Consider the following 22320-nt stretch of genomic DNA (forward strand, 5'->3'; position numbering starts at 1 on the left):
GACACAGAAACAAGGACGCCCATCTCGGGGGGGAAACGAAATGGCTGCAGCACAATTATCAGAGAGCCATGGAATGGTTGGGGTTGGAAGGGACCTTCAAGCTCATCTTGTTCCATGGGCAGGGACACCTTCCTCTAGACCAGGTTGCTCCAAGCAGGCCTTGACTTCTTTTCCTCTGTACCACCCTTACATGACAGATAATTTACTACTTGCTGTACACTCTATATTTTATTTTTTAACACACTGCCTTTGTTGTTCATTTGTTGCCCATTTCTGCCCAATGCCTCAACTCAGCAGCCCTAGGGGAAACCAATTTGTCATCCTGGTTTTGGAGCCACCCCAAGACATGATCCATTCATCTTCTCTCTTTCTCACCATGTTTCCACTGTTTTTCCTTATTCTGTGTCCTCCACATTGGTTTTATGCTTTTTATGACTCAGTTACCTAGCTGAAATATCTCTTTTGCTCTCCCTTTTATGAGATGTGTTAGGAAAAACTTGCCAAGGCCGTGCAGATCTCACAGTGCAGCCTCTCCCTGCTCAGCACAGCACTCTAAATATTACACAAGGTACAGACACAGGGCTTGCACTCCTCCACAGGTACAATTCTCACCCAGGTCTGATGATTAAAATAGTATCTCTGGTCTGACTGTCAGCCAGCTGACGTTCTGGGCAAGGCAGACAGGTGCAATGAGAATCCCTCCTCTGTGTGAGGCTGTATTAATGCACAGGCTGGGGCTGTTATGTGACTGTGTCCTTGTGCTGGTGTGGGATGGGAGGGTGGATTTCAGCTCCTTCTGGATTATCCATGGCATGTCTCAGATTTGAATCCTTGCATTTACAACCTCAGTGCCTCTCTGCTGTGGAGTATTGTTGATTCCAATATAAGTTCTCATGGTTTTGTGGTTTTGCTGTTCCAACACATCCTGCCTTTCCCCTCCAAGCCCTCCCACCCTCTGTTTGTAGTCTGACTCCCCCACCATGAGCCCCACAGGCTGTGGGAGCTGTCCCAGCTAAGTGAGGCTCCCCAGGCTCTCCTCAAGTCACTGAGGGCACAGGAGTGATTCCAGAGAGTCTTAGTACTTAGCAAGTACTTAGTTTGGGTTCCTCTTTGTATTCCCTAACTATTTTCCTAAATGTGTAAATACATATGTATGGCTATATGCCTAAATTCCAGTTGTCTTGTGTCCCCACTCACTTCTCACTGCCTTTTCCCTTCCTCAGCTAAAATCTTCCCTGGTTTTTCTGACTTGGCTTCCTCTTCCAGCTTTGCTGTATGCCTTATTCGTCCTTGCTTCTGATTTGGGCTTACAAACTCCAGCCTTCGTGTCTAATATTTAGTGTCAGAGGCAAAAAAAGGTCAGTGAGAGATGAAGGGATGATGGATAGATGCAATGACCTGTGCTGGTACAGACATGTACACAATTTTGTCTTTGAACCCAGGGTTGCCTGGAAAAGTGTCACTGGAGGACATTTATTGGAGCCCTGTGGCTGCCTAACGTCGGGAGGAGAATCTCTGTTCTTTGATTTTAATCATCATTAATCTTCATCAATCTTCAGGAGGGTTTAGCTTTTGTTTGAATGAATTTTGCAACTTCCAGAGAAAATAGAGGCGGGGGAGTATAATTGAGTGCTTGTTTAGTGCCAAATTCATCTTAAAGCAGGGAATGCAAATCGCATAGCAAGTGTTGAATTATATATGATTAAAACTGCTTCAGCCCTTGCAAAGAAAAATAAAAAACGGCCTTTTTATTCACTGGTTAATCATGTACAAAAAAATTGGATGGAACAGAAATGAACTTAATCACAGAAAAAGGGGTCACAGTTCCTGCTTGACACATGGCTGGGATCCCCATCATAACCATGCAGCACAGAGCATGCTGGCATTTAAGTGCTTCAAAGAGGTACATTAAGAAGAGAGTTCATTGATAAATGACCCTTTCAAAACGGGTGAGATTCTGTCCTTAGCAATGAATGCTCAAGGTCTGCACAGTTGTCTTGGCCCATCTTGGCTGCTCTTGTGTTTTGCAGGCAGAGCTGGAAGGTTTTCCAGTGCTTAGTTATATGGAATGATGTGCAGGACAGATAAGAGTGTTGAAACTGCTGAAGGCAGGATCCAAATCCTGTCCATTTTTGCTAACAATTGTTGGTCTGGCAGCAGTTCAAACTCAACACCCGTAGACTTTTCTGATCCAGCAAGTGCCAGAGATCAAACGAGGAAAACATAATTTTCTCCTCTCTTCTCTACAGCAAGAGCAGGGACCTGAAAATGACTGCTGGACCCTGCTGAACCAAGAGCATCAGACATTTTTAGGGCTGTTTGATGCCGTGGGCATCACAGCTCCCCCGGAGAGCTGGATGAACTCTGTGTTCCCAGAGCTCTGCCTCTGAAGGCATTGCCCTGATGTTGTTATTGGCAGTGTGGACAGGGGTGCTCCGTGCTCTGCCTTCCAAGCTGCTCCGGGCACAAAGGAGGCCGTGGGCTGTGCAAATGGGCTCAGCTTGCCCTGGAACAGCAGTTCCCTCAGATCTCTGGCAGGGATGGCAAAGGTGGACATAGTGTGTGCTTTTATTTAAAAGCCCAGCCACCTTTCTGCAGCTTGGTGGAAGTGTCAGTGGTGTGTGGGAGCCAGTGGATAGAGACAGTGTTAGTAGCTGTGCTGGAGCCTGGTGAGGCAGGGAGGAGCTGGCCAGGGACACCTTCACTGTCCCAGCTTGCTCCAGCCCCAGTGTCCAGTCTGGCCTTGAGGAGGGAGGAGATTGTTCTGAGAGAGCCACCCTTCACTCAGATGTTATTCCCCTTCCATTTGTGCCTGTCTCCAGTGTGGTTTGTTTGATGTGAGGTGCCTGTCCTTGTTTCACAATCCACAGCTGCCACAAGGTGTCCCGTGGAAGGTGTCACAGGGACAGAGAATGGGAAGGGACCACGTGCATGACACCCTCTGCTCCAGCAGGGAAGGGAGGATGCAAGAGTTGCTTCTGACAGGTGCTTTTGTAAACCATTCCACTGCTGGGGATTAAACATAATCTGTTCCACTTTTTAACTTCCCATGTAACATTTTTCTTAATATTGATCTAAATCTCCCTTGCTGCACATTTACTCAGAATTACATCTCATCTCATGTCCCACAACAGTGGAGGGATATCTATCACTGTCCACATCTAAAGTGTCTTGTTTATGTATTTGAGTGCTCTGATCTTGTTTCTTCACAGCCTTCGTCCTAAACTACACAAATCCTTTTCTTTCATCCTCACCTCAGCCTGCAAACCATTTATAATTTTAATAAAATTCCTCTGGGACCTTGTCATCTTCCTTAAAATGTGTCATCCTATCAAAAGATGACCCAAACTCCAGCTAAAGCCTTACTGGGGCTGAGAAGTGCAGAATAATTGCTTCCTGTGATAAACACATGCCACTTATGCCCCAGACCACATGTTTTCTGGTTTTCATCCTGTTTCTTTTCCCTGTGACCTGTTTCTCTGTTTCTTTACAGGCTGTGACCACCTCTCTCCCCACAGCCATATCTCCCTTGCTTCTATTTCCTAGCTTTGCTTTTCCCTCCTGTCTTTTCACACTCACATCTCCCAGTGCCACTTTTGCTTCTGGTCAGTGTCATCTTCCTGATTTCATACACTGCCTTGAACAGACCAAGATAATTTTGAATTCCAGTCTCGTCTTGCCCATTGCTTGTGACCCCCTCTTCATCTTCTGTCAGCCACAAATTACAGAAATCTGTTCTCTATTCCATCACTGGAGCCATTATGGGAATATTGAACAGGACCAGACTCAGGACAGACTCTCAAACACCTCTGAGTCTGAAAATGTGCCTTTTCTGGTTTTGGAGCTCTGTGTTCATGAGCACCCACTTGGCTGTGAGTGCTCAGAGGCCACTCACACTTGGACCTGTGCCCAATATCTTGGAGAGGTCAAATCACATCACACCTGCATTCCTGGACAGTGTTATCCATGAGATTGATCCATAATTCATCTGGTTCTTTTTCCTGCTTCTTTAAAAAGGGCATTCCTTTTCCTCTCCTTTGGGATCTCATTCTTCACTAGAGTTAGAAAGATAAAGATGTTACTTTTCTACCACCTCTAGAAGCTCATATACACAGACTCTCTGACAGGGTCCAGCAGCCCCTGGGAGAATGTATTTCTGTGTAAGCAATTCTGTGGCATGAGGGGAAATTTTAATCAGAATTTGGAGGGGAACATCTCTTATTCTATGGAGAGTGTGGTGGGATGTGACAGAAGCAGCCTGGATGTCATTCTGAAGGTCTTGCCCAAAAGGGTCCATGTCCTCAAATTACTTCATCTCCTTGGAGCTGTTGCCCCTCTCGTCACCCATCACATGTCCTGACGTGTGCCACAGCAGAATTTCAGGTCTTGTTCTTGGTTATGCCAGAGAGGGAGAAGCCATGGCATGAATGCCAGATCCATTTCTGTTCCCAGTTTATGAGTCAGCTGCTGTGCAGCAAGGGATCACCAGCACAACCATCCCTCTCCTCATCCTCAGCCTTGCTCCACCATCTCTTTTTTGGTTAACAGTTCCTCCCTGGGAACTGACTGCAGACAGAGACTGCAGCAGATGGAGAGACCCTTGTGAATGGGAAAAAGGATGAGAACGACTGGATGGTATCTGGAAAGTGATACACTGCAAGGAAGTGTGGACCAGGGGAAAAAGAGAAAATAAAACAGTGTTGAGATGTCTTTAATAGCACTGGTGAGCAGGGCATAGAAATCTGTGCTGTCAGATCCTGAACCCCCAGTGCTTCAGCCTCCAGAAATGCTGCTCTGTTCATGAGGCAGAAGTTAAGGGAAGGGTTGGGACAATCTGCAAACACTTACAACAGTTCTTCAAAACAGAAGTCACTGCAATATGCCTGCCCCTGGGAGCAGCAGGAAAGAAGCACAAGTCCCTCAGATGGAGATTAGATCCCAAACAACTCAACAGGAATATTCAGAGAAAATGTTTTCCTTTGTGTAGCAAGGGAGGTATTTTGAAGACAATAGCTGGAGATGTGGGGTTTTTTCATCCTGTGATCTGCCCCTCTTGGGTCTTTGCAAATTGCCCTGACTAAGAAGATTTTGCATGTCTGCATTTCCAATGTCCCTGATGGGACATGTTCCTTATAAAAATTTCCCTCTGTCTTCAAAGGTTTTTGACAGGAAAATGCAAGAATTACTTGAAGGAAATAAGGACATTGCAGTCCACATAGACTGGGGAGTAGGGGAGAGGGCAGCAAAAGGGTCAAAAAATAGGGCATGGCAAAAGAAATCTAATTTGAAATCAGAAATGTGGGGTATTTGGGAGAAAGTGGAAGTGAATTGTCGTATACATAGACTCTGGCCAAAGCCATGTGAATGCAGAAATGCTGCTTTGACAGCTAAGAAAGATTTGCAGGGTTTGGCTCCTGGAATTAAATGAGCTGACTGTTCTTTCTGGGCTGTTATTCAGGATTCCAAGTGAAACAGGAGTGCCAGCAGGGACAGCAAGTTTTGCCAGCCACAGAGAGGAAAGCAAGCACCTGAGTTTGGGCAAGCTGTGCCAGAGAATTAGAGGATAGTTTGGGTTTTGAAGAGATCTGCACTCCCTGCAATGAGCAGGGACATCTTGCATTAGATCACACTGCTCAGGGCCCTGTCCAACCTGATCTTGAATATTTCACCTCCAGATCAACCACCTGGCCAGTAAATCCCTCTGTGAATGACTCAGGACAGTGTGACACAACTCCTGTGCACTTTGGTGGAGTTGTTTTCTCAACCACTCTGCAAAAAGCACCTTCATGCACTGAGGGATGCCTTTGCTGCAGTTGTTAAAGAAAAATATTCAGGTAGGGGAAATGGATCTCAAAAAAAATTGACCCTCACTGTTGCTAAAGAAATATCCCATTCACCTGTGAGAAGACAGGAGAGTGTCCAGCTTTAATTTTCCAGCTGCATCTGTGGAGTTTGAGCAGTGTAAACCAGGAAAACAAGAGCTGAGAGCAGGCCCTGCTGTCCTGGGAGTGTTTGAGCATCACTCTTGAGTGTTGGTGGCGATCTGCATAGGCCATGGAAATCTGGTGGAAGAGATTTCTCTCATCTCAAACGTCATTGGGGATAAACTTCTGGGAGCCATGGCAAAGGAGAGGGCACTGCAGAAAGCTTTTAACAGTGGCACTGGCAGGAGGCTTGGGAGCTGCAAATCAATCCAGACCAGAGCTTTCTGTCACTGAGAGCACAGTGCACAGATGCAAGAATTAGCAGTGCCAGTGCTACAGCCCTGAGGGATTCTACACAATCTGTGAGATCATGAAAATCCATTGCAGTGGCCACCACTGCACACAGGGATGGGAGAAATAGGTTCGTGTGAAATGTGTCAGGAGTTTCTACCTTGGAGACAAAAAACAACAAGGCTGGGTCAGGTGTGGTGGACCTGTGGGATCATCCATGGCACTGAGACTGCATTATTAGAGGCTCTCATATTAAGTTACCCCGTAGGAAACAATAAACCTTTATGTGGCACATATGGGCTTCCAGAAGTGGTCATTTTTTACATCAGTGCACAGTTAATTAATAGGACTTTGCAAGATTTTGAGGAGTAGGTGAATGCCAGAACTCTTCAGTCAAATGATTTGAAGCAAAGTGGAGCTAAGGGAGTTTAAAAAATCTCAGATATTTAATTCTGTATGTGTATAAAACCATTACAGCCACTGAGAAAGATCTGGATCTCACTCTGCTGGACTTAAGCTGACTGCCTTTAAGGCATTGGGAGTTGTTAGCTGAAATTTTGCTCAGAAAGATGAGTATTAGGCTGCCTTGCTTATCCAAATCTGGGCTGGGAAGCTGAGCTGATCTTGATGCACAGATAGAGAAATAAAAATACATGTACAAAATCAAGTGATGTTTGAGGAGCTCAGTTCCTTCAGACTCTGTGGCTGATGACTCCTGAATGCTGCCTTAGTGGCAGACGAGCACCAACTGCAACATGAGAAGAACTTTTGCTTGTAAAAGGAGAAGATGCAAAGGGTTTAATGATGAGGTTTCAAAGCCCTGTGGATGTGGCACTTGGGGACATGGGCAGTGCAGGGGGAATGGTTGAACTTGGTGACCTGGAAGGGCTTCTCCAGCCTAAATGGTTCTATGATTCTGTGCACAGGTCAAATATTACACTTGAAGCCACAGAAAGACAAGGGAACAAACTCCTTGCTCACCATCATCTTTCAGGTGAACAGGGACATGTGTGAGCCCTGCCCAGCACATGGGGACATCTCTGGATGGGGAGCATGGCAGGTCAGAGGTGGGAAAGATCACAGTGTGATGTGACTGAGCAGACCCAGGCTGAGTTAGACCAAAGAAGGAGCTGTCTCCTGGTTCTAAGCTTGTTTTGCTCTGCCTCAGCAGAGAGTCTTTATGTCTTTACCATGGGCCAGGACATTTTAAAGTCAAATTTAGGTGGAACTTGAGGTCATATATATCTACTGTAACTACTTAAAGATCACCTCTGGCCCTTGAGACCTCAGCTGTCCTTACTGCTCTCTGCTAGAGTTGTCTCACCTTGGCATACAAGGAGCTGACATCCAGAGAGCACCAGTTATCCCACGGGATGGGATAACTGTGGGATACAATGCACCAGTGTTGAGACCCTGGTGAACACAAACCCCAATCACCCTGTCTGGTATGACTGCCTGGCTTTGGGAGTGGGAGAAGAGCCTCTGTTCCAGCAGAAATCAGGGACTGAAGCTTCCCAATACACCAATATCATGGTGTCCCCAAATTTCTGCAAGGAATGAATGTGATGGATCATTTTCTCTGCCAAAACTTGCAGCTAGTTGTGTGATCTGTGTTTCAGATATCCAGTATTTCAGAATAACTTGTACCCACTTTGGGACTTCATGGATCCACAAAAGTTTTAAGCCTTCTTCCTGGTCTGATGGATTAAACTTATTTAAAATAGATACACAGCTATTTGCAACCAGGTCATGCACTGAGCGTGATGGTCTGATTTCATCCTCCTTTCATAAGAATATTGTTTATAGCTGATTTGGTGGTTAGTCTGGCTGAGTCAGTCCAGCAGGATGGGGCATTCCAGAGGCATCTTTGGAAAACAAAGGCTGAAGCCTTGTCAAAAAGGATGTGTTAGTGTAGGGGGGCAATGATATCTAGGGAGACTTTACCCCAAGTCATCATGAGGGCTTTCATGATGAATTCTGTTCTCCTTAAGGGTAATGGAGACATGATACAACTTGTCATGGTATCTGGGTGTCATGTATAAATCTGTGATAAGCAGCCAGGCAGATGAGAGAAATGTTTTCTTTGGGTTTGAGTCCATAGAGCGAGTGGTTATCTCCTGTATGGATCAGCCATTAGGGCAGAAGGAAATATTCAGTGGGTGTTGCTGTGGTTATTTGTATCTCTGCAGTGCCTGTAAAGCCCCGTGTGGAGGCACAGATCAAATCCAGACAAAAGATTGCTCAAGACGTGGAGGGAAGGGGTGAAGGGTCAGAGCTGGAGGGACAGAGTCAGGCAGCACATTTTTAATGCCTGATCAAGACACACAGCACGTTATTGGGCTGAACTTCCCAGTATTGCTTTAACACCCTCAGACCTTGCATTCCTGAGATGTTCCCAGCAAATTCTACCACCCCAGTGCTGGCTGGGAAGGATCACTAGGAGAAGATCCGTTTGCAGTGTGGGATTCCATTATGTGTGTGCTGTGTTGGTAAAACCATCAAAGGCCACAGAGGACTGTCAGCTAGGAGTGGTGGTGTCCTCCCCAGGTGAGCTATTCTGAGTTAGCACAGGAAACACTGGGGCAGCAACAGAGAGGTGTTGGAGCATGGAACCTGCACTGAGATCAGGACAAGACAGGTGGAAGGGAAGGAAACTTCCCCTCGCATGGAGAACAGCATCCCAAAGGAGGTTTCTGGGCTCTACAAAACCCAGGTGAGAGCTCTAAGCTCTGGACAAGGCGTGTGGTATCTCGTGGGACAACTGTTCTCAAGCAGGCTGGGGGAAGGAGCATAGGTATGGCAGAGCTGTTCACTGGGGCTGCTCTGCAGGTATTTCAGCAGCAAATGGGCAATGAAATTTGAGCTGTGTACAAGAGTTTGTTCCTTGTGTGATCCTGAGCATTTTGCTATAAATTCATGACATGAAAACACAGTTTAAACAAGGTTTAGCAGGGGCCACCTGCATTAGCTACCTGCATTAGCCACCTGGGCCCATTCATGCATGACTACTGGTTTATGGACAGTTGGGAAATACTAGGAATATTTCTCCAAGATGTCCCTGATCCCCCTTTCTCCAGACTGAGCCCCTTTCCCGGCTCCCTCAGCTGCTCTTCATAGGACTTACTGTCTGGACCCTTCCCCAGCTTCCTTGCCCTTTTCGGGACATTCTCCAGCCCCTCAAATGAGGAGTGTAAAAAGATTCCCACTGAATTCATATATAAACTGGAGGGCAGGGAAGGGGGATGTGTCCCAAGGCCCCCAGTGGAACTGGTGTGGTTCCTGCTAAAACATCTGAAGCCCAAGTTGAGTAAGAAAGAGAGAGTGACAGGACCCACCTTGGTGCTCTCCAGGCATTTTATTCACTATTTCCAGCCCACACAGAATCACCTTCACACTTCTGTACCCCAGACACAGCTGCACTTCCTTGAGGAAGGAAATTCTGTCCTTGGAGGAGAGTCAGACCTGCTTGGTCAGCACAATGCACTTTGAGACACCTATCTGAGAGGAGCTGAGGGTCTGTAAAATGGGAAGAGACAGGACTTTCTCTTACTCCCACACTTGAGGAGTCACTCTGGGTGAATGGCACTGAGATAAGAGTGAGCAGAAACAGATGTGGAGCACAGCTACAAACAGGATGTGAAAATAAACTCATTACTCCATCTGCCCACCATAAACAGCGTGAAATTAGCAGGGAGTGAGGAATAAAACTCCAGACAAATGGCTTTTTAAAGGGAGCAGAGGGAGCTGGAAGGGCTGCTCTTAGAAAAGCAGAGACACAGAAAGCCCAAGCCACACACAGCTCCATGCATATCCCAATTCCCTGGTTAGCCAAGGAGGAGGAAAATCCCGTGGCACAGAGCCTGCCAGGAGCTATTTTTGAAGGCAAAACCAGAAAGGCCACTCCATCTTTGGGACAGAAGACCTAATATTGCTCTTGTCCCTGCCTGTTAGGAAGCACTATCAATTTTATAAGTCATGGAGATTTATTTTTTTCCCTAAGAGGTGCTGTCTTAATGTTGCATAAAATTACTCTCTCAGGGGCAGTGTGAGGAGAAAAACTGGTGTTGTGTTGTCTCAGTTGCAAAGACACTGCTAACAATAAAAGCCCCTGAATGATTTGGTTTTTAAGTGACACAATTACAGAACGGGTCATTCATGACATTCCAAGTGGCTTCAAGCACCTCTGTCATAAAGTCTGAATGGAGGTGTTTTATGCTGTGGGTTTGGGCTGTAAATATTCACCCCTGGCCTTTGTTCTATGAAGCAAGGCTCAATTTGAGGATATATTTACTTAAAATTTTGCAGGAAAATTTCTTGAATGGTCAATCTACCTGATTTATTAGAGTGGGATCCCAAAGTGTTTTATAGCCTTTACAGGCTGGTTGTGTTTATAACCATCCTGGGGAGTATCTTCTGCAATTCATGTAGCGGAGAAAGAGAAGGAAGGTCATAATTTCTATTTTAACCTACTTTTCTAGCAGCTGACAGGACACTGACAAAGTCATCTCTTCTGGAATAGAGCCTGCTGGGCTTTATCCTCATTCAGAGGAGAACCTTTGGAAAAAGCCAGAGTAACAAAGTAAAGTATTTTTTCCTTTATTCCTATGGATTCTGCTCAGATATGAGCAGAATATGTTCTCTAGCTCATTTTATGGATCTCGGTGAATTTGCAAATTGCCCATATGATATTTCAAGGAAACTGGTTCCCTGTGTTCGAAGTTCGTCAGTATATGACAGCCCAAGGCAGAGTTTCCCACATGTTGGAAATAATTTCTCTCTCCACGTAAGGCAGATCCAAACAAGCCTTGAGTGCTAAATAAACTAGGTCTATGAATAAATCAGGGGCAGGAGAACTCAAATTTGAGATAGTGTGAGATTTGAAACACCTGAAAGCCTGACATTGGCCATGAGGCACTTTGAAATAGTCTGCAGTTAGATGAAAGGTTTTTCATTTGAGATTCCACTGGGATACTTCAGGAGGAAACCTCCTAGTGGGTTCACCCAAAGTTTGTAATAAACATAATTGAAGTATCTGAACTCCAGCTGCTACTTTCTACTCTAATCAAGGGCAACAGAGGCAGCTCCCTCTTAGCAAACACACTGTGACTGCTGAGGGAACAGAAATGGATCTACTGGGCTCGAGTGCTCAATTGGGAGGTGCAGAAATTAGGCAGAGGCAGCAGCTGGAAGGCAGAAAAGGGGACTTTTATTAAGAGATCTGTAGAGTCTTGGAGAAAGCAGAGATTTCATGAAGCCCTCAGAGATGGAGATCAGGGACTCGCATTTTTCTCAGGGAGCAGGATTTTCTAATATTGTCCAAGCTGGGTTTCACCAGCAGCAGACACTGGAGGGAGTCAAAAAGCAAATGGTCTTCTCTGTCCTTCCCCTTCTGGTTCCTACCCAAAGGGAAGACAAGTTATGTTAGAGACAGAGACTTCCTTTGGGAAATATTGGAGAAGTTCTCCTTCAAGGTCATGACAGCAGTTTCTGTTTTGATAGTACAGCAGTGTCCAAAATTACTGTATGGCCACTGGAACTGATTCTCCCCTTCCATAAACCAGGTCTGCCTCTTCCTCACTCTCCCAAGCCGTGGAGCAGTCCTGCCTGACCTACATCAAATGCTCCAGACCAGCACACCAGTCCCCTCTCTGCCCCCTGGTGCCACCCAGCCCCATCTGAGCACGGCTGGCCCTGCCCTTTGCCAGGAGCAGCGATGCAGCCTCGAGCCTTGGGCTGAGCAGATCCCAGGAGCCAGCCTGGACGTGTCCAGCCTGCTTTAGCGAGGAAGGGCAATAAATAACACGGGATTGGTCTGCTCCTGGCACTGAGGCACAGCATCACTGAGCCCTGAGGGGAAAATTTATTGGTGTATGTGTAGCAATACCATCTTCCTCCCATGCTTTGGGCTGTCATCTCCTAATGGAGAACACAGCATTTTGTGTTGGTAAAGGAACTCTGAAGACAATTTACAAAAGATTGGAAAAAGCCAAGACAGAAACAGTGGGAGTCCTGGGGAGTTGGTGACAGTGAACAAGGGCCAACTCCTGGGATATATGTGGGCTGATTACATGTCAAAACACCCACACAGAGCCATTTATAGCTCCAGGAAGGTGTAGGAACAGTTAAACCATATTCAAGGAGCAGAGGCCAGGGTCTCTGTAACATTGGGCCACTGTTAACTTTGGAGGGCAGAAATGAGATAGAGAGCTGGGAAAGAAAGGATTTGAAAATACTTTTGTTCTCCAAGAAGGAAAAATCAACCACTAGGAACTGGTCAAGTTTCTGTCTCTTGTAATCCTGCTACTGAGCTGATCCTTTCATAGAACCATGGGATGATTTGGGTTGGAAAGGACCTCAAAGCTCATCTGGTTCCACCTCTCTGCCATGGGCAGGGACACCTTCCACTATCCCAGTTTCTCAGAGCTCCATCCAGCCTGGCCCCGAACACTTCCAGGAACGGGGCATCCACACCTTCTCTGGGGCCCCTAGAAGAAGGAGATCGCAGGAGACACAGGCATTTCCCGTGGGGCTGCTCCGTGGCGCTGACCGCCTCTCCCCTTCCCTTGCAGAAGGCATGGCAGCTGCTGCAGGCTCCAGCAGGGACTGCCTGCAGGCGGGCGAGGCGTGCACCACCGACCCCGTGTGCAGCGCCAAGTTCCGCACGCTGCGCCAGTGCATCGCGGGCAACGGCGCCAACAAGCTGGGCCCCGACGCCAAGAGCCAGTGCCGCAGCACCGTCAGCGCCCTGCTCTCCAGCCAGCTCTACGGCTGCAAGTGCAAGCGCGGCATGAAGAAGGAGAAGCACTGCCTCAGCGTCTACTGGAGCATCCACCACACGCTGATGGAAGGTCAGTAGGACGGGGCACTCCTTCCTGTCTTTCCTAAAAGGGAATGGCTCACGGGCCCTTCTACAGAGCTCCCCAGCACTGAGGTTGCTGCTGAACACCCCGGTATGATCCTGTTCTGTCTCAAGACATGCTGATCTTGGAGGGAGCAGCATGAAGCTGTGTTGGAGGGGGTTAGGTTGGATATCAGGAAAGGTTCTTCCCCCAGAGGGTGGTCAGACACTGCCCAGGCTCCCCAGGGAATGGGCATGGTCCAAAGGCTTCCAGAGCTCCAGGAGCATTTGAATACTGCTCTCAGGCACAGGGTGGGATTTTGAGGTGTCTGGTAGAGCCAGGAATTGGACTTGAGGGTCCCTGTGGGGCCCTTCCAACTCAAGATATTTGGTGATCCTACTGATCCCCACAGTACTGATGTTTTGGAGAAAGCACTACTGAAAACCTGAGATGCCTCCTTCCTTATTTTTTTTAACCCAATCTCTCTTTTATGACATTCCCAATATACATTGAGATCTTTTGCTGGAGAAATGCACAGCGTATTTTTTATCTAAGTATGTTAACCAAAACCATAAACACTGTAGATTTTATGGAAATACAACATAAAGCACAGGCATTGAGGAAAAACAGCATGAATTTCAAAAAAATCACTCTCTTGGAATGTCTCAAGTGCACCAGTGTCTTTGTGTTAGTGAAGATTTGAGGCTGGTGACATCAAGTTGGAACTTAAAGTGTTCCCAGAGCCAGTATTCAATAAGTTTGGATTTTGACGTTTTTTAAGAGTCACCATAAAGTTGCACCTCAGTGACCATAACTCTTCCTTGTCAGGCTGGTGAGTATTTTATGCACCATGAAAATTAAAATGGGGAATAAAACAGACCCTTCCAGCCATGGGCTGTGAAGTAGATTAATAAAACACTGTCTGAAACCTGAAAAGAAAAGTGCAGGGGTGAAACCACAGGCCAAAAGGCCAAGCAAAACAAAGAGGATGGACACTGCAGTGCACAGGCTTGCCAGGGTGGAAACTGGTTGATCAGGTTCCTGGGAATCTTCCAGGTGCCACAGCTTGCAGGGTGCCAAGCACGGTGCTATGAACTGACTGGGCAAATACAAGACCTCAGCACCCTCCAGTATGTGGCCTTTCCCATAATTATGTGCCAGATTTGTTTCCATTGAAGGGAAGTCTGGGGAAGAGGTGGCAATCCAGTTACTCCATTCATCTCAGTGGGTGGTGTCACAGCTCCTTCCCAGCTGGCCTTCATGGCTCAAACTTGGAAACAGGTCACCTGTGACATGGCTGTGTAGGGCAGTGCTGTGTTGAGGGTTTCCAGCTCTGGGACACATGATGGTTAATGTCAGAAGGGACCTGAAAGACCCTGAAAGTTCCAAGCCCCTGCCACGGGCAGGAAGAGACACCTTCCTCTAGAAGGAAGAGAAGAGAGAGGCTGGCAAGGAGTGCTGAGAGCGAGTAGGAGCCAGCTCTGGGTCTCCAGATGCAGAACAGCAGTTGGGTGATGGATGGACTCCCTGCCCAGTGCCTTGGGACTTCCACCTCGGGAGTGACTGGGAGAGGGCTTCTTGGGGGCTGACAACAGCTCTGCTCCACTTCCCTGCTGTCATGTCCTGAGCCCCACACTTTTTCAAACAACTGACTTCATTTGCAATGCAGATTCGCACACCAAACTTTTGATTTCCTTGCCTTAATTTCCCCAGGGAGATATATATCGTGGCAGTCCCATGTTTCAGAGTCCTTACACATGTTTAATTGACCGAGAAAGGAAGCCAATCCACACGGTCCATGTAGAGCTTTGTTCTCAATCACACATACCCAGGAGGCTGCAAAAAGCTTCCTAGAAGCCCTCTTGCAAAAACAATTGTGGAAGTGCGTGCTCAGGGAATTTACAAAGCACACTATTTACTCAGCTTCTCTTGAGCACGCTGTGTTTAGCCACCTTCCCACTTAGAGACACAATAACATGATGACAACCCGATAACAACTCTCTGATAAGGTGCTTTATCATCAGGACATAAAACTGCTATGCTGGAAAATACAAATGGGCCCCTCTCTACTCAGTAACGATGCAAGATATTTCAATGAAGGTGTAAAGCTGCCTTGTAATGTGCCGTGGTGATTGCACAGGGCTGTGGACACTGGGAGCCACTTCTTGCTGCCTCTTGCTGTAGCTGGAGGTCAGCCCATGCCCAGAGCATGAGGTTGGATTGCCCTTTTGTCCCAGCCAGTGCATCTGCTGCTGCTGTCCACATCCTTCTAAATGTCTAATAAAAAACCCAACAGATACTGAGCTGTTTGCTTCAGTAATATTCCATGGCATCCATCAGGATGATGGGGCATTACAGACCATTGCACAGATGAAAGGGAAGCACCAGTTGAATAAAATCAGGCTCCCAGAGACTTAAAAACAACCAGAGGAAGTTTCTGCAGGAGCTGTGGGTCACTAGCTTTGTGCCAAGTGAGAAAAGGCTGTTGGCAGGGAGAAAAGGGAGAGGTGACAGTAAATATGGAGTGTGTCATCACCAACATAATCCTGTGCACAGCCCTGTCTGTGTCCTAAAAGAGGTGAGGACATTTGACCCAGGGAGGGACATAGAAGAAACTGTAAGAATGGTGATGGAAACTCTGTATGTGTAGGGAGCTGGTGATTTGAGCTCTTCCCATGGGCAGGAGCCTGTGCTACAGTCTGGTGTCCTCTCTGGCAATCCCCAGAGCTTGAGCTACAGAGAGTTGCAACTCAACAGTTCCTGACAGGCTGCCCCACTCCAAAATGGAGATATATTTTTAAAGCCAGTTACATTCAATTCCCTTCTCCAAGGATGTGTCCACACACCTGTTCCCATGGCTCTGAGTGTTCATTTACTCATGGCCTTTACACGAGTTTGGACCCACCAAACAATCTTTCACTGCAGATGTTGAACCTTGTGCATCTCAGCCATCCCTCAGGAGCCTCATCTGCCTTCTCACCAGCTTCTCTCTCCCCCCAGGCATGAATGTCCTGGAGAGCTCCCCTTACGAGCCGTTCCTCAGGGGCTTTGATTACGTCCGGCTGGCATCCATCACTGCAGGTAGGTGGGTGGGAAATGCTCTGACACCTCTGTGCACACAGGGAGGGCCCTGGCTGGGGGTCAAGGGCTGCAGATGGGGAAGTCCTTTCTGCTCCTTGGGAGCATTGCATGGTTCAGGTCTAGCAGTTGTTTTTTCCAAGGAGGTGCCTCTGACTCCTTTGCTAAACTGTTACATGTTCTGGGAAAAAACTGCTTGTGATTTTTGTCTTTGGGCTGTTTCATGTCCGTACTATGAAGGACTGGGACTTAGGGATGTGGTACCAAGACCCCTTCCAATGACCCATCCCAGGCACACTCATTCTCCATAGCAGCTGGATGATCTGTTCCATGCAGACAGCTCATCAAACAGGAGCTGCTTGGGCGTTGTCAGGTTTGAGAAGGTGCTTCCACGTCAGCCAAGGATCAAACTCTGCAGGAAAAGAGGTCGATAACTCAGCCTATGTGTTGATCCCAGCCACAGCCTTTAACCACCAGCCCTGAGGGCAACCTCACGACCCAGAGCCGTGTTCTGCTGTACATCTAACCCTGGTAATGGCTGAGCAGAGCAGCCTGACACCTTTTAACTCCTCGAGGGCTCAGCAGTTCAAAGGTCAGTGTGGCCACCAATAACCCATCCATCACCAGGGCACAGCTGCCACCACAACCAGCCTGTGCTCCACAGCTGTGGAGAAGCTTTCCAAGAGTGGATGTTTTACCAAACTACCTGTCTGGGAGCAGGTACTGTGCTCCTCCTGTGTCTCTGGCAGATGTGCCCAAACAGCTTTTCCAAATGTGTGCCTTGTTCTGGGGTGACATCCACAGCTGGAGTGCACCCAAGCAAGGAAGGAGCAGCATGTCCCTGCAGCTGGGCAAGGTCTGCCGTCCCCACCACGGCCAGACACTTGCTGGTGAAGATGTCCTGCAGCAAACTGACCCATCAGCCCTGGAGAAGGGCACCAGAGGGGATGGGAGGTGCTCCCCGACCTTGCTCTTACTGACTGGTAGATTGGTGCATGGACAGAAAATTTTTTTGCTGGATCATGGTTTTCTTTACTGGAAGTTTTCCCGTTCTGCTGAGTCCCAGAAAGCTTCAGAGCATGGGGAAAACAAGGGATGGGGATTTTTGTGCAGGGTTAACACACTCTCAGGTTTTTAAAGCAAATTTAAGTAGGTTGTGCAGCAAAGCAAATAGGCCCAGAGCAGCAGGGATTCTTCAGAGGACTTGGCATCCACTTAGGGACACGAAATTTCTTGGCCTTTTTGTCCTTATTCATACTAATCAATATCTTCTGTTACATAACTTATGACCTGCTGCCCTCTGCCTGTCCAGTGTCCAGGGTCATATGGTCAACACTGCCAAAGGATTCTCTTTCAAATCTACCAAACAGAAATCCCAAGAACTTGTTGAAACATAAGACACCACTGTGACCATAGGCTAAGTGAACAACAGGTATATTAACTAAATTTTACATAAACAATATATGGCCACTACTAAAACTGTACAAATGGAACCATATCCCTCCACTCTAATTGTAGCAGTGATTCAAAAAGCACATCTGCTGGTGTTGCGTGGGAAGAGGAGAGAATCCAGCATGTTCCCTGTGATTTATTGGCTGAATGGGTAATGAAACCCTTCCAAGTAACTGTTTCCTACACGTTAGCTGGCAGCTTCCCAGCATAAGCTGATGCTCTGACAATATTCATCTCTGGGCAGTTTTAGAGGTAACTATTTAATGAGGGGATCACAACAAGCAAAACTTTCACCCACCATAAAATAACTGAGAAACTTGGAATTTGACTTCTAGCTCACTGTAAGCAACAGGGGGCAACAGGAAGGAAAAAATAAATGCTGGGAGAAGGAGCATCTGATAAAGTCAGGGAAATAAAGGAGGGCAGCCAGCTCAGAAGGGCTCAGGAGGATTGTCAGTGTTTTAACACTTGTCAGCAGTGACTGGCTGGTTTTAACTCCCAGTCAAAGATAGGGCTTGACTCTGCATTGGAAATTTATCATACTGGGGAGTTTTTCTCAGTGGAAAAATCTTTTTCTGCTGGAGAGAAAATCCTTCTGGTGTCCTACTGGTCATGATTTTAATTCAGAGTTAATTGAAAAACAGCTTCAAATTCATTTTCTCTCTCAAGCTTGAAGGATCCTTGTTTTATCTGTTCAATCAGACACAGTCTGCTGTTCCACTGACTCCTGCCAGTGACTCCATAGCATTTTTCCCCTCTATAAAACAGACCCCCATCCACCTTTGAAGCAGCCCTACAACCAGTGTTAGACAAATGCCTTTTCCTCTTCCTTTTCCTTATTTTTAAAGAGAAGGCTGTTGGCATATAAACTCATGAGATCCCTACTTTCCCACTGAAGACACTGTTTTTCTCATCCATCACTACAGTTTTTGCTTTATTTTCCTGACCTTTCCCCTTACTGCAAATTTCCTCCACCTTCCCTGCCTCCCACAGCACATCTCAGCTCTCCCACCCAGACTGGGACATTCTTTCTCCTCTTGTTTAGGAGGGTGGTCATGCAGGGTGATTTTGCTGATGTAAGTGAGGGGTGACCCTGCAAAGGGTGTGGGGAGAGACCCACGTGCACTCACATGCAGGCAGCATCAGGTCCCAGGGACACAAGGCTGGATGGTACCTCTGATCCCACCCTGGGGAGGCACTGTCACTACTGGGGACAGCGGGGTACTGGCTCAGACTGGTCTGGATGGGGCACACTGAGACCCAGACAGGTGTCCCTTAGCTGGGCAGGTCCTGGGGTGAACAAACAGAGCTGCTCCAAAGCCAGACATGACCTTTCAGAGGCCAGGAGAAGCTGCCTGTCCAGGGCAGTGAGGCTGAGGTGCCAGGAATCAGTGCAGACCACCCATGTAGCAGAGACTCAGCCTTTGATCTTGAGCAACTTGCAGAAGCAAGAAGGTCCATTAGTAGAGGTCCCAACACTCGATGGATCCACTCATGGCCATGAGTAGCTGCACTTTCTAATGCCTGCTGTCTTCCAGGCCTCAGGCTGGTTAATCTGCGTTAATAAAGTGTTACCAGATGCCCAGATTAAAGCAAAATTCATTTTATTAAAGATACGAGCTTGGTGAAGTGAGCTCTGGGGGGTGAAGTCTGGTACGTGACTGTGGCACTTCCTGGGAAAAGATGAGTGTGGAAAGGGGATTTGGTCCCACCAGGAGCTGCAGAGCAAACCTGCACTTCCCCGTGGCCATGGCCTTCCTGGAGCGGGTGTGGTGTCACCGGGAGGCCGTGGATGGGAGCAGGGGGTGAAGGCCTCAGGGGCGGTGCTGCTGGTGGGGAGGTCAGCGCAGGACCACCTCACCGTGTCCCACCGCCCCGCAGGGTCTGAGAACGAGGTGACCCAGGTGAACCGGTGTCTGGACGCCGCCAAGGCCTGCAACGTGGACGAGATGTGCCAGCGGCTGCGCACGGAGTACGTCTCCTTCTGCATCCGCCGCCTGGCCCGGGCCGACACCTGCAACCGCGCCAAGTGCCACAAGGCCCTGCGCAAGTTCTTCGACCGCGTGCCCCCCGAGTACACCCACGAGCTGCTCTTCTGCCCCTGCGAGGACACGGCCTGCGCCGAGCGCCGGCGCCAGACCATCGTCCCCGCCTGCTCCTACGAGTCCAAGGACAAGCCCAACTGCCTGGCGCCTCTGGACTCCTGCCGGGACAACTACGTCTGCAGGTGATGCTCACACACAGGGCTGTCCCCACGCAGGGCCTCCCTTGGGCAGGGCTGGTGACAGCCCTGAGCCGTGCCCTCGCCCGCCGGTGCTCCTGGGGCATGTCCCACATGGCCGTGACGGGCCCTGTGCTTCCCACCAGCCCTGTCCCTGTACCCCACAGAACGTGTTCGCAGACAGAAGGGGATGGGGGATGATCACCCTGAGCTCTTTGGACATTTTCTGTGGATTTTTGGCTTTGGTTCTAGAGAAAGACCTGTTATGGGAACAGTTCCAGGAAGGTGCAGGCTAAGCAGGAGTATGGGGGAGGGGTCCTTACAGCCACTTTCACCAATCCATCCCCCTCACTGCTCCTCTTCCCCAGCCCAGAGCATCCTCAAGGAGCACCCAAGGTATCCTGACAGCCACAGGCACTTGTGAAAGCCTTAAAACCATGTTTGTTTGCTTGCTTGTTTAATTAGAAAAATTATTCTATATACATAAAAAATACACCCTTGTACTGCAAGGCTTGTTGGAGAGATCTTATAACACCTTCCAATATCTAAAAGGAGCCTACAAGAGAGCAGGAGACTTTGGATAAGAGCAAGGAGTGACAGGACAAGGGGGAATGGCTGGAAACTGAGGGATGGTGGATTTAGATGAGATATTGGGAAGGAATTCCTGGCTGGGAGGGTGCTGAGGCCTTGGCACAGGTGCCCAGAGCAGCTGGGGCTGCCCCTGGATCCCTGGCAGTGCCCAAGGCCAGGCTGGACAGGGCTGGGAGCACCCTGGGATGGTGGAAGGTGTCCCTGTCATGTCAGGAGTGGAATGAGATGATTTTTGGGTCTTTTCCATCCCAAACCATTTGTGATTCAGTGATTCTATGATTTGATGATTGCACCAGGAGTCTCAGAGTCCTGGTGTCGTTCCATATCCACAGCACAGTCTGTGGCCAGCCTGGTTGGCTCCTCTGTTTCCTTCCAGCCCCAGTCACACACACACAGACCCATCCCGTGTGCACACTGACAGCAGAACCCCTTCAGTGCTTTTCCTTCATCTGCACTATTTTCCCCCTCCCTGTTGCTCAAAAAGTCTTTGATATTCCAGAAGGTTAATGCACACAGAGCTCTCGGGAGCAGAGCCCAGCTGGCAGTAGAGATGTAAGGCAAAAACAGCACCACAGGGGCCCAGCCCAGTGCCCTGTGTGCAGCTGGGCTGTGAGCAGATACCTGGGGAAGAGCACAAGAACAAGTGTAGGACACACCTCCCTGTATTGTCTCAGTCTCTAATTGCTGTGGGGTTTGGGACTTCCTGAGCTGAACTTCCAGCAGCCACCCCCTACCAGCACAGCATCTTTTAATTGCAATGAAAATATTATGTATTTTCACAAAGGAAGGTGAGAGCAGTGGCATCCTCTTGGAAGCATGAAAGTACAAATACCCTCAGCACTCTGCACCCCAGAAACATGGAGGCAGGAGGAGGACTGAACTGTGCAGAAGTAGACTCTGAGAGATGCAGAGCCCCTGGGCTGACCAGGCCCTGCTCAGATGTTGTCCCCTGGCTGTCCAGGGAATCCCAAGTGGATGGGTACCACCCTCTCCCTAACATGACAAGAGGGCCCTGTGGGGAGGAAGAGGTTCAAAGGGGAGAGTGTTACTCCCCAGGAGACTGGAAACTATTTCCTGCAAGCAGCACAGCTGTTAATTATCTGGTCCCTTGGTCTCTGAATATATAAAATAAAATATCCTCTAGAGACACAGAGGGAGCAAGAGGTTGACATGTGACCTGGTCAAAGCCAGCAGTGCAGAATCCACAAGGAAAGCCAGGAATAAATCATAAAGAGGTGGAGTGAAACACTCCAAGTCTCACCCTGTCACTCCTGCACAGCTCTAGCCCTTTGAACTTCCCAGCTCAGAGGGGTGGCTTCTTCTAATATGGATTATATCAAATCTGCAGTCACTAGCTCCCTTCTCTAAATCTCCAAACAATGCAGCAAGTTTTGGGAAAGATTTTACCTGTCCATGTTACAGGAGGAAAGGGTTGATAAGGGGCAAACATGGGAACAAAGATGAGAAAAAAAGAGGGGTGTAGGGGAGAAGTGGGCTGGAAAGTGCAAACTGGAATGCTGACACTGACCAGGAGCAAGAGCAACGTGTCGGGAAGAGAGAGGATGTCTGGGAGGAGAAACATGCTCTGTTTTTCTGAGATTGTCCAGGCAGGGTAAACGTTTGAGGTTCTCAGCTCTCAGCTCAGACAGTGCAGGTTGTCACCTAAGGAACCCTGCCCGGGCAGGGTAAACGTTTGAGGTTCTCAGTTCTCAGCTCAGACAGTGCAGGTTGTCACCTAAGGAACCCTCCCTTCAGGCGTTGTCAGTGCTGGTGCATGCTTGAGTTTCCGAAGCAGCTCAGATGCCACGTGAAATCCCTTCCTGCCTGGCCACGAAACGAATGTTGAGATGGATCTGGGTCTCCAGCTGTTGCTGTGTCCTGCCTGGAAGTCCTGTGCTGATGCCTCAGATATCCTACAATCTCC

The 22320-nt window shown here is 48.3% G+C and overlaps 1 protein-coding gene across 2 annotated transcripts in view; it reads left to right on the forward strand.

Annotated features, from left to right (window-relative positions):
- Window positions 1–22320, forward strand: part of LOC132326865 (GDNF family receptor alpha-4) — a 75198-nt gene that overhangs the window by 43123 nt on the left and 9755 nt on the right. For both annotated transcript variants that reach the window (XM_059845594.1, XM_059845595.1), the window contains exons 2-4: window positions 12785–13063; window positions 16055–16135; window positions 19466–19811. In XM_059845594.1, the coding sequence (XP_059701577.1) occupies window positions 12785–13063; window positions 16055–16135; window positions 19466–19811 (706 nt within the window). The remainder of the gene's footprint in view (window positions 1–12784; window positions 13064–16054; window positions 16136–19465; window positions 19812–22320) is intronic.

Source organism: Haemorhous mexicanus, chromosome 4 (assembly GCF_027477595.1).
Source record: "Haemorhous mexicanus isolate bHaeMex1 chromosome 4, bHaeMex1.pri, whole genome shotgun sequence".
NCBI lineage: Eukaryota > Metazoa > Chordata > Aves > Passeriformes > Fringillidae > Haemorhous > Haemorhous mexicanus.